General features: G+C 47.2%; 1 protein-coding gene across 6 annotated transcripts in view; it reads right to left on the reverse strand.

The window, feature by feature from the left end:
* Positions 1–644: 644 nt before the first annotated feature.
* Positions 645–12,791, reverse strand: part of ABL2 (ABL proto-oncogene 2, non-receptor tyrosine kinase) — a 108,209-nt gene continuing 96,062 nt past the window's right edge. For 3 of the 6 annotated variants that reach the window (XM_040636258.1, XM_040636257.1, XM_008696871.2), the window contains 3 exons: positions 10,895–11,068; positions 10,118–10,351; positions 645–9,808 (listed from right to left, as the gene is read on the reverse strand). In XM_040636258.1, the coding sequence (XP_040492192.1) occupies positions 8,628–9,808; positions 10,118–10,351; positions 10,895–11,068 (1,589 nt within the window). In that variant the 3' untranslated portion in view covers positions 645–8,627. Of the gene's footprint in view, positions 10,352–10,894; positions 11,069–12,791 lie in introns of all 6 variants that reach the window. The other 3 variants (XM_040636256.1, XM_040636255.1, XM_040636259.1) reach the window with 1 other exon arrangement.

Raw genomic sequence — 12,791 nt, forward strand, 5'->3', positions numbered from 1 at the left:
AAAACTGAAGACCAAGTCAAGCAAGAGTAGAATGTTCTGACATTCTATACATGCTCTATTAATGCTACTTTGGCTCAAAACTTTTTCAGAACCGAGGCGCCTGGGTGGCTTAGTCAAACACCTGCCTTCAGCTCAGGTCATGATCCTGGGGTCCTGTGATCGAGCCCCGTGCCTGCTTCTCCCTCTCCCTGCCGCTCTGCCTGCTTGTGCTCTCTGTCAAACGAATAAACAAAAAATCTTTAAAAAAAATATCTTCTATTAATACAATTGGTACTTGGATAGAGTAATTACACACACACACACACACTTTCAGAACCTATTTGGAGTGTCCTCAAAATGGACTTTGAGAGAATTAAGTCTCTCCTGACAGTCACCTTCTGTTACACACACACACGTACACACATTACCCACCGTATGTACCCGTTGGGTTCCAGGTGATGCCTTTGGCTGTTTCCAAAAAGTGTAATCCATCGAAGAATAAGCATTCACTCCCACAGAGGATGATCTAAAGAATGTGCCAGAGGCCTGTTGCTAAAACCAGCTTCTTTACCTTACAGACTTCTATTTTATTGTGGGGAAAGATACATTCTGCACAGAATCCCTCTCAGTTAAAACTGGGAGAAACACTCCAATCAGAAGCCCACTTTGCCAATAAAATATTGCAACCTTTATTTAAAATAAAACACAAGTTGGCAAGCCTTGTGAGACAACAGGCAGACAGCGTTCCCCTCTCAAGGGCCTCATTTATTTACATCAAGTTTAACACTGTTAGCAGTTCACAGTCAGACAACAGGGTGAGAGAATTAAATTAGAAAAACAAAACACCTGAAAATATATTACAAGAACACATACCTGACAACACTGGTAGTGTGACCCACGACTGATGTGTTTTCAGTGAAATCCCGTATTGTCTGTGTCCCCTCAGTGGTGCACACAGTGCCAGGCCCCCGGGCCTCACCCCCCTGTGCACCCACCACGCATACACCTGCGGAGCGTGACCTTTGGTATAAACGTTAAACAAGTTTTAAAGACTGAATCATAGGTTTTAGGACAAAGTTCTGTCAACCACCATGACATATTCAAACTTAGTTTTGACAAGCAAGCATAAAACTGGGTTTCTCCACTGATAGTCATTACGGAATCAGATTGCAAGAAAGAAGGGTGTGGGGTCTACCCAGGAGACGGGGGTTCTGAGCACGCGCACACAGCTCAGTCAGCCTGTTCGTGGCCAACACACCAAACCAGGGCCCAGCTTCTGTTCACCACAGGGAAGATCTGCGTAAGTCCTCTTTCACCCACTCCCCTCCTTTCTCAGCACGACCACGGTGCCTGTACAGAATGTGGACAGAACACGTACCCTCTATACAGATCTGAGAGACGAGGGTTTCCAAACACATGCCCTAAAGAACTCTGAGTCCTTCATTGTCCTTTCTAGTTTCTGAATAGTAATTTCTCTGAAGAACAATCACCCTAATCAAGGTGATTTCTCAAGATCTCAGAAAATTTCTCTTATAACGGAATCCCAAGAACAGTGGCCACAGTGAAAAACGGCTTGTCAAAATGGAGGCAGGTTGACTTAGCTGGCCTTCATCTACCAGAAACATCTCGGTCTCTTGGCATTCTTGCCAATTCTCAACACGTGGTACGGTACTTCTGAATTGTGCAGAACAGTATTTGGGATTCACCAGTGAGGACACAAAAGCCCTCCAGGATCCCCGCAACATCTTCTGAATCAAGAATACATTTATTTGGCCTACGTGTGTTACTGTTGTGTTACAACTGATGAAAACTATCCTTATATGTGAAAATTTTATTAACTAGAAGTCCCATTCTCCAACTGAAGTTTCTGGTGCTTAATTACATGATTTAAAACTCCTATCCTGAGGCTCAGAAACAAACCTAATAAGCAAGCTTCCACGATACGAACTATTTCCTTTCTTAAAGCCCACTAGCATTGGACAGTTCACCTCCACCATGTCCTAAAGAATTGACTAGACTACTCCCAGACCTCAAGCCCTGCATGGACAGCTCAGTAGCTTGGAGTCACATGCAGGACCCAGAAACGCTCCTCTGAGTAAAATGATGAACAACGGATTTCACAGAACAGACACAGAGGGCACGTATGGGGTGCGGTCTAAGGACGAAGTGGAGCCTAAGCTTTCGTCTTAAAGGAGACACCCTTTCCTTCAGATGGTCTGCAGTGTAGACCTGCTCACATGCCATCAGTGCCCTTGGGCTGTTACCAGGGCCTTGCTACTGTGCTCAGCATGTGTACTCAACGATGGGAAAGTTAAAGGATGTAATTTTTCTAAGAGAGGTAAACAGTTTAAAATTCATAATTGTACACAAGAGCAAAGAAGTGCACTTGGAGGGAGAAGCCTTCCCCCAGCTCACCAGGCGGATGGAGAAAAGTGCAGTCTGTCACCTCAGCGCCCTGTATGGGGGGGGCATCTCAAGCAGGGACTCTCACTGAGCGGGGCACTGAGCACCGCCACCCACCTAACCACTTCTAGCTCACTAATCGTGCACCATCAACCCAGCTTCCAAGTCTCTCCTCCGCAAAACACACAAAACCCATCTTTGAAGGCACAATCCTCAGAGTCACCTCTACCACGCCAAGTCATCCTAGAACCAAGATGACCTGCCTGGGCCTCCTCACCCAGCGATAAGCATGCGCTCTTCCTACCCTCATTGTCATGGAGGGAGCCTTCCCTAACACCCTGCTCCTGGGTACAGAGTCGGAAAGGAAGGAAGTACCGCCTCACACATTATCTCGAGATGAAACCCACGCCTGCCGTACGGCACGAGAAACAGCAGCCCCAGAGCACAGACGCCTCTTTTGGACACTGCAGTAAACTCCAAGCGAGACAGGCTTGGACGCTGTCTTAGTCACCTGGGTAGACGCTCTGCACAGGTGGCCCATTGCACAGCCCGGAAATCCACCCACGCTTTCCAGCAATACAGGAGGGCAGGGAATGGCAGTGAAGTTCTGGCAGAAACGGGGCAGGTAACAACAATCACTGTTACACCAGGCACTTGCCCAAAAAAGCAAGACTTGCATTTGAATTTTTAAATTCTGGCAGCTGGAAAACTGGAACTCTATCCAAAAGATTTAATTATCCTGACTGTTAAGAGTGGGACAAGCTTTAGAACCAGCCCCAGGCCTCTCCTCTCTGACCAGTGAGGCTAACGGCCAGCAGCGATTTCCTGGGTTGTCACATGGAAGGGACAGGCATCAGTGGGGCTGCCTTTGTCAGAAGGGTACAGGCTCCCACACATCCCAAACCAGAGCAGACATTTACAAAGGAACTGAGCTACTGGCTTGACAGAAGCTGAGACAGAGATACAGACGGCTGGGGGGTCTATTAATTCATAAAAAGAAACATACATCCAGAGACCCACCTACATAAGAAAACTGGTCATGACAAATTGCTTAGGGCACAGAGATGGACCCATATCAAGGTAAAGCAAGTTAATGCCAAGCCAGATGATGAAACCCAAAACCTGTTCTGAACGAAAACGCAGACAACCCTGTCAGCCCAATGTGAACTCCTGCGGAGGCACGGCCTGATCGGAACAATGACATCAACAGCAAAACCTGGACGGGAGAGGTCGGAATGCGGTGTAGCTGTAACTCAAAAGCGGCCACCAATGCGATTTACTCTGGGGTATTTCATAATCTAACCGGCAAACTGTGTCTAGCTACTCGTTTTAGAAACACACACCCAGATGATGAACGTCAAGCTCACTTCTAACTGGCAGGAAATCCTAGAAAACGAATTCCCAAAGCACACTGGTTCTACGGCTATCCGATCCCTTCCCTCCCCGCCCCTCCCGAAGACCCCAACAAAACCACGCTGGATGTTGGTTAAAAAGACACTGTCAACGTCAACGGGTGCGAGTCTGCGCCCACCATGTCAGGATGCTAACTGGCTGAACACACCGTGGAAAAAAGGTCAAGGGTAAAACGGCCTAGATCCTTCCTGAGTCAAGGTCCCTGGAAGAGCATGATTTTGGAGTACACATTACCACTTTTTAATGATTACAATTAAACCAGAAAGTTGGTCCGTAGTTTTCTGAAGGTATTCGGCTGAGCTACTATTTTAGCAAAACACTTACTATGCCTGCACATATTCATTTAGCAGTTTCTTATTTACAAATGTGATCAGTCATAGGGTGATTATTTATGTATTTGCATTTTCCGGTCTCCCACAGGTAAAAGCGTATTAGGTCAATCAGCACCTAACCGACTGCTTGATCTTCTAAACAGACAGTAACAATACAACCTTATAGTTAAATTACATTTGATACTTTTCTCAAAGTGCTTTCATATACATTACCTCATAGTCATTAAAATGATGCGGAATAAAGTTTTGTTTTTTGTTTTGAAGAAAAAGGAATGTAGGACTAGGTTTTTTAAAACTCAAGTTGGTATTTCTTTATTACAAAGTGCAGACTACTGCTCTGTTGCCGGGGTCTGTCCAGAAGAATGACCCCATACATTTTTCTAAATTACTGAGCTCTACTGAAGGCCTGCTTCGCTAGTGTTGCCATTACTCAACACTCCAGCCCCTTCAGGTCCGAGAGTGCCAGGAGCGTGTGCTTTAGAAAGTGGGCAGCACTGTGCAGAATGATTGTCTAGCTGAGCCTTTTTTTTTTTTTTTTTTTTTTTTTTTTTTTTTTTTTTGTGCAGTGTCTCACAAGGCAGCAGGAAGGGTGGAAAGACCCCACAACCAGAAAGTCAAGAGACGTGAACCCTAGCCTTGGCTCTGCCACTCATTAACTTGAGACCATGGGCAAGTAACGTCACCATCCTCTCTTCCAATTTCTGAAGCTATGAAGAAAGGGCTGGGGTCCTGACAGTGTTCAGACAGTGCTGGGAATCTAAAACACCTAGAGGGATTCTCAGCTGAGACCACACCCCACTGGGAATTCTGATCTGGGGTGAGCCAATGCATCAGACTGTTTTTTAAATTCCAGGGATTTTGTTGCCCATCTCTGGCTAAGACTCACTAGACTCAGTGTTCGTAACAGCAGTAGCAGTGACCATGTACGGAGTGCTCGCCGTGTGCCGGGCACTCAAGCGAAGTATCTTACATACATTATTTCATTTAATCCTTACAACAACCCTGAGGTAGTTACTATTATTATCCCTGTTTTCCAATGTGGAAACTAAGGCTCAGGAAGGTTAAATGACTTGCATTCTAGACTGGCTTCAGTCTTAATCACTATCTATAGTGTATCCTTTAAAACTCAAAAGCTCCAGGACTTTAGTTAAATAAACACGGCTGTACCTTAGCAAAGTCAGCATGTTTTATTAACTGGGCACTACTTTACTAGCCAATTTTCAATTGAGTTGTAAGAAAATTCTAATTTAAGACCCAAAATGCAACTGGCAAAGGGTCTCTACTCTAATGATGTTAATGAATAGGGGTTCATTTAGAGAGACACTGAATGAATTTCTTAGGGCCAATCTTTTTTAAGGCTGTATCTCTGAAAATCACAATGGAAGTCTGTAGGAAAATATACACACTTTGATTTTACACAAAGCCTTTTAAGAAAATACTTCCTGTAAAGCACAATCAAGATGTATTCTACACAAAACACTGCATTTTAAGGGAAGAAATCTAAGCTGAAATCCTGTTATCTGTATGTGAAAGGACTCGAGCGGTGCCAGACCAAAGGTCTGCACATGTACCAACCACTTCAGAGAGTTGTCAACACCCTGTAGAAGGCCTCTTGCTCCCGGCTTTGCTTTTAAACTAGACAGACTATGTTTTTAGTTTTGAGAAGCAGTTTTCTCTGCTGTGAATTCAAACTTTTTAAATTTACCTAAGGTTATCTTAAAAATCTGGTCCTTTTCCACTGGAAAAAAGAGCAATCTAAACGATCCTTTTCTAGTAAGCTGACAGTGCCTCTCTCACCCGACCCCTGAAGTCCCACACGGTTCCAGCGTCACGCAGATGGGCTGTGCTACAATCGTTCATGCTGCTCTTGACAGTGTTGAGAAAAAGCATTCGTTTCATGAACTTATTGAGCACCTACTGTAGGCAAGACAGAGCCAGGTGCTGCCCCTGAGTAAGACACAGTACCCACCCCCCCACCCTCAAGACTGTTCTGGGTTGAGAAAACCAGGGAGCTTACACACACTCAGTAGTGTTCCTCCAAGGCTTCTTTTCAGAGCTCTCAAGGAAAGACCCCTTGCTTTAAAAGAACAACAACAAAAAAATCCCCTGAAAAAAAACACAATTATAATTAACCCCTCGACTTGCATCCCACAATGACAGATAAACTTAAAAAGCAGCATAATATTCTAAAGTTTTAGCTTTCCCTGTTCCACCCTTCAAAGGCTAATGGCTAAAATGATTTCAAGTTCATGGAAATGACTGCTGAAGGGGAGTGGCAGAGGAGGGTGGGAGGACCGTGGGCCTCCGTCCAGGTTAAAGGGAACTCTGCCTTCTCGTCCAAGCACCACAGGGAGCCCGGCCAGATCGCTAGCCGCCTGTGGGGCATCTGTCCATAACGTGCGGACGCGGCCCCCGACACCCTGCCAGGGAGGCCCAGGGCTGTCCGCCCTTCTTACCCTTCTCCTGGCCTCGGCCTCCTTTGGAGCAGCCACAGGAAGAATCGAGGCTTTCTTTCTAATGAAAACTAAATTTCCTCCTTGGTCAAAGATGACAAACTGTCCAAACCATAGTTTTTCCTCCTTAGTATTCTAGCCCAGTTAGCATCATCTCAGCAGTTCAACATTTCCATTATCTGCTACTGAGCAAAGAAGAGAATGAAAATCATTCAACGTAACAACGCTGCGCTGAAGTGGCTCTCAAAGGGGTAGCTATACACTTATTTGCAAAAGACCCTTGAGAAGACGTAGTGTTACCTTCACTTAACAGATTAAGAGATGGGGCCGTGGCTTGACAGTAGATCGATAACAAAGCCAGGAAGAAAACTCACAGGTCATCAGTGTTCAATTCCTATCTTCCTAAGTTAATATTCCTTCGGGAGGAAAAAATAATGTATCTGTTCTTTTGTATCAGGTTCTCCTTGGGCGGGTGGGGGATGGTGGTCGTAAAGCTTTAAAAAGAGAATGAAGTGTTAAAATTAGACCTGATATCAAGAATATTAGTAACATCTAACCGATTGATTCAGTTCCATATGATCCCAATTAGCTTCCATAATAATAACTGAATAGGAAAGGAAAAGGCCCATTTTTCAACGACAAAACATATTTGCGGGGTTAAGTCATTAGGTTTCTAAGATTTAATCAGTGTTTCCTGGAAATGACCTCCCCTTTCAATTACGCATTCTTCAAAGAGAGGTGAAATGGCAAAATAAATATCAAAGAGTATTCCCAATAGGATATTTACAGGCAAGCACGACAACAAGGGGGGAAGAATATGTGAAAGGAGAAAAGCATAAGAGAATAATTTGGGGTGATTCATTTGAAATCCACAGAGAGTGAGAGAATGTTCCTCCTTGCTCTCTACCTAGCCTGGGTCTAAGGTGATAGGGGAGGAGAAAGGTGCAGAGAAACGGCCATTGGGACCAAGTCAGCTTCTTGAAAACTCTCAGTCACAGACCTCTGGACCTGGCCACTGGGATTCCAAGAGACCCCCACCCCCTCCGGTATTTTAGCTGATAAAGACAGAGCTGCTCAACTCCTTGTCCAGTAGGTCGGTATGCGGGGGCACCGTATCAGAAAAGGTTCCCAACAGAACCCGTACATAACTGCTACTTTCAAAATCCACATTGGTTAATGCCCTGAATGCTGCCAGAGATAAAGACAGCCTGCCCAGCAAAGAGCACAGAGGAACCACTAAGGAGACCCCTATGCCTACGATTAATAGATGGGCACCAACAAGCAGAAAGCCAATCCTGGTCCATTAGGAAATAACCTGCGGGACTGGGAGAAGTGACGTCTGCTCATCAGTGGAGAAGATGTGAGGAGGAGGTTTCAGTCTCCCTGACTACTTCCTAGCGTTCTTCACTTCCTGCACCAATCAGCACACCGCAGCAGAGAGGACAGGAGCAGACCCTCGCAATCTGACCTGCAGGTCCTACCGCAGCAAGGAACTCTGTGGAAACAGCTGCACTCAACAGCCTCAAAGGAAAGTTCCCTCGGTACATTCCCAGCTGTCCCTTTTTCTGTCCCACCCGATTCATTCGGTGAGGTGACACGTCATCACCGTTGGTACCTACTGGAGCCCCAAGTCACACACACCTGTGTGTGGTGCGGAATGAGTGCCACAGCCAGTCCCCGGGCGGGTGCGGGCCTGCAGCTTGGCCGAGAGCAGCCCCGTGTCACCACCGACAGCATTCTGGGTTTAAGAGCGGGCTGGACTGGGTTCTTGGTGGCCTGACACACACATGTTCCCTGATGTTCCAGTGCAGCTTCCAATCCTGTTCACGCCTGCTCCGCCCCCGTCTCGTTTCCCTGTCCTACGTGTTTTGCTTTTTGTTATTTTTGAGATGAACCTGTAAACGTGAGAACTCAGAGATCTGAGGTACTTCACATAAACACACTCAAGTATCAGTCTTTCCTTTTTTGAAAACAAGAACACAGGAAAACAAGCCCCTCTCCCTCTCCCCTCAGAACTGTGAGCATCTTCCCACGAGGCTCACAGTGGCTACCTCTGCACCACGTCGCTGATCTCCTGTACACAGGACAATAAGTTATTAAGGACAGGGTTGGCCCCAGGCACCCCAACAGCCGCTGAAGACACCTGCAGCTCCTGCAGGCTGAGCTCCAGTTTGCTCACAGCCTCTCGGAAGGCAAACTTGTTGCGCGTCTGAGGGATGCAGTCCACGTAGCCTGAGCAGTAGTCGAGCAGCTGGTGTCCGGTGTCCACCAGCTGGCTGCTGGGCACAGGTTCTGCGATGGCACTGGACAGGAGGTCAGCACATTCCAGCAGGGCCTCTTTGCTGATTTTGTCTGCTGAGATTTTCTCAGCTGCCTGTTTGGTTTTTCTCAGAGCCACTTTCGTACCTGCTGTGCCATTAGCCATTCTGGCTGGCGAGATGGAAGATGCAGGCAGAGGCACTTGAGGCGGAGGCATCACCGGCCTCCCGGCTTTCCCACCGCTGGGCACTGTCCCCGGAGTGGCCTTTTTCCCTCCCTCCTGTGTTTCTGGCGCGGGCTGTCCTGCAGTCGGGGCGCTCGGCTCTTCCGTGGGGTCTGAGCACATGGACGGATGCTGCAGTAGTCTCATCACTGGGGGTGGGGGTGGGGCACACTTTGGTTTTACCCGTCGGGGTCGGTCCTTGTCTCCAGAGGCTGTGACCTGATGCTCAGATAAGAGTTTGAATTTATTGCCCTGAGAGTCTGTGCCAATGAGCTGCACGTCAGCTGGCGTGTGCTTCAGAGTGGGTGAGATAAGGACTGGCACTTTGTGGTTGTGAGTGGTTGGGAGGGCTGCTGCAGCCTTGGCCGGAGAAGACCAGCCTGTCTGCTCGCCGTCCTCTGGGACTCCAGCCATGCCGAGTCGCGCCCCACCGTTCCTCTCCTTGCTCTTTGGGGCAGCTGCCACTCCAGCCACCCCTGCCCCTGGAGAGTCCTTCTCTGTAATGGCTGGATCCCCAGAGGGGGTTCTGAGAGGAAGAGCCGTGGCTCCTCTGGGCAAAAGTTTGGCTTTTGGTCTCTCCCTGCTTGGAGCAGCACCTTCCTCTGATTTTTTTGGAAGCGTGTCATTGGCCCTGTCTACATTCTCTTCTGGCTGAGAAGAGGTGGACACTGTCCTTTCCAGCTGGAGTTTGGACCTCTGGCAGTTCCTGGGAAGGGTCATTGCCATCCTATCCTGCTCTGGAAGCCCTGAGGACATGGAAGATGTAGAGTTTGACCTTGGAAAAGGCTTGGAAGTGTCATCACTGGCTGTGGGTTTCCCCGCTCGTAAGCCCAGTGTCTTTTTGATTAAGCGTGGTGTAAAGAAGCCTGTGATGCCAGACCACCCGCCCCCAGCAGTGCCACTGCCCCCGCCCCCACCGCCATCGTCATTACAGAGGTTCCTCTGCGCAAAGCTCCCCCCATAGCACTTGGGTGGCACCAGATTCGCCTCTTGCTGGGCAGGAGTGAGAGAGAACCCATCAGCATGCTGCAGAGAAGCAACAGATGAGAAGTTACCCGTGAGTTCATATTTCTTGTGGGGCTGATTCTCCATTTCTCGGAAGGAGCTGCTGCGTTTGGGGGGTGTGGGAGCATTTCTCTTTTTCATGAAGGAGCTGAAGAAGCCTCCCTTCCTATCCCTGGTGAAGCATGTCTCTTTGGCATCTTCCAAGAGGCTGCTGGGTGACTTGTCTCTTTGTTTTCGAGGCAGTGCTGGGGACCCACTGGGGGCCTGTGAGCCTCTAAGGAACCCTGACGAGAAACAGCCAATCAGTAATGTGAAAGACAAACAGTGCCGCCATTACACTTGAGTTACTAAGGCTTCATTGTAAGCTTTGTCAGGATCTCTTAAATGTCAGGTATTAGCAGGACTCAGAGGAAACTAATAAATACGTTATCATTTCACACTGATGAGTATTCCAAATACAACACGGGATGTAAATGCGAAGAAACAACCGCTGGTTTTCACCTCGGCATCTGTCTTTTCTGTAAAAACCATAGCACACCCTGGCCTCATCTATCAGGCTCAAAGAAGCAGTTTCTGCCAGAACTGTAAAGACAGTAAGAGTCTGGGATTCGGGAGCTGAGGAGAGAGAGAGCGGGAGGCCGAGCTGTGTGGCAGACGGAGCGATCAGACTAAGGCCGGCACCTCGGAGCCGAGCACAAAAGCAGGAGCTGCCTCAGCGCCAGCCATGCTCTCCTCAGGGAAGACGGACAGCAAGGGGCAGATGAAGCGTCATACCCCAAGGTTCTTAAAATGAGACCACTTCATTCTACCCCCCTCGAGACCCATACCTGGTGCCGAACTAGAAGCCGAATTTTCTGTGGCGTCCTGTGCCCCTTCAATGTTCTCCTTGTTCTCCACCTGTTTCTTCAGCGTCCGCGTCTTGGAAGGAAGTATAGGCAGTCGGGGCAGGTATGGAACCACCGAGGACGAGGAGGCAGCTCTCCCAAGCTCTTCAGCCACCTCTGAGAGGAAGACAAGAGGACCGATGGGAAACAATTTCATGACACAGAAAAGGTTTTCTTTTCAGAAAAGATATACAACTGAGAAGAAACTGGAGAAAAGAGCACTAAAATATATAATGGAATCACACAGTACGGACTCTTTTATGTCTGGCTTCTTTGGCTCCACACTGTAACTGCAGATTCACCCACGCCGCTGCACGGGGCAGGGGCTTTCTCTCCTGGTGTATCGTTCAAACGTGTGAATCTACCAAAATTAATCCATTCCACTTTTGATGGATATTAGGTTATTTCTAGCTCTGGGCTGCTGTGAATATGCCACTAGGAACACCCGGCTACTCTGTCTTTTGCCTCAGAATCGTACGTATGTCTGCTGGGTACCTAAGAGCAGGACTGGCAGGTTACAGGGTGCACATAATTCAGCTTTGCTGGGTCCTGCCAAACTGTCTCCCAAAATGGCTGTACCAATCTATACTCCCATTAGCACTGTATAAAAGTTCTGGTTACTCTGCATGTTTGCCAGAGTTTGATAATACCGGGTTTTCCGGGTCGCGTGATTGTAGCCCTTCTGGTGTTGGTACATAGTGGCATTTCACTGCTCTAGTTTGGACCTCTCTGATGAGGAGTCATGTTAAGCATGGTTTCATAGGCTTTCATATCATTTGGCTAGCCTTGTTTACTGAGTGCTTGTTCAGATGCTGAACAGAGCCAACAGATTTCTGGAATTATTTTTATTTTTAGGTTGCACCTTACACCAAGAAGGAGGGTAAATACATTTCATTTCATGCAAATGAAGCAAATGAGTCTCCTGAGAAAGTGTTCATTCACCCTTCTGAACACGCTGTGTGGCTTTTACTGGGGCAAAGACATACTTTGCTATTCATTCCTGCACAAAAATGAAGCAAGTGAGATCAATTAAATTGTGAAATATCGTGATTATTTAAAAAATCGACTCCCCCACAAGAATGGGTACACAGCATATAACCCAAGCCATGCCAGCGAGACTCCTTTCCTAGGTTGCTCTACACAGCAGCTGGGAGACAGACAAACACTATGAAGATCTGACCTCAAGGAGGCCAGCAACTGTGCCCCGTGCCTCTTGGAAGATTCTGAGGATGAGATCAACGTAGAGGCAAAAGTAAAGAGATATTGGGTGGGAGTGGCTGTGGGAGAAGGAAGTCCCGAAGCTACTTGCATCTGTGGCTTCTACTGACTCTGAACCAAACTAGGGTTTGGTTATGAGCCAATAAATCCTCCTTTTATTGTTTTAGAAAGCTTGAGTTAGGTTTCTTCCACTTACAACTAACCAATAAACACATCTTTTTAAGGTAAGAACTGTGTCTTATCACTGTGTCTTCAGTAAAGTGCTTACCCCAGATTAAATGCTTAATAAAATGTGGGTTAAATAATTTCAAATTTCTTGTTTAGCAATTTGAATTGCAGTTACCTCTGAAAATTGATAAAGGCTGATTTTCTAAAAAGATAGAACATTTTCAAGAGAAACAAATATTTAACTAAGGATTCAACCAAAGTTAGAAGCTGACACAGAAGCACCAAAGAAATGGAGCCCATGACTTCTAGCACTTGAACTCCACGCGAAGTCAAGCACAAGAGAGAAGAAGAGGGACGTGACAGGCAGCGGCTCGATGTGGCCCAAAGGGTGATGAGCACAAGTTTCAGCTAGCAAAGGACTAGGAAGAAAACACTTTTCATTCAACTTCAATGT

The sequence above is a fragment of the Ursus maritimus genome, unplaced genomic scaffold, assembly GCF_017311325.1.
Source record: "Ursus maritimus isolate PB19 unplaced genomic scaffold, ASM1731132v1 scaffold_2, whole genome shotgun sequence".
Taxonomy (NCBI): Eukaryota; Metazoa; Chordata; class Mammalia; order Carnivora; family Ursidae; genus Ursus; species Ursus maritimus.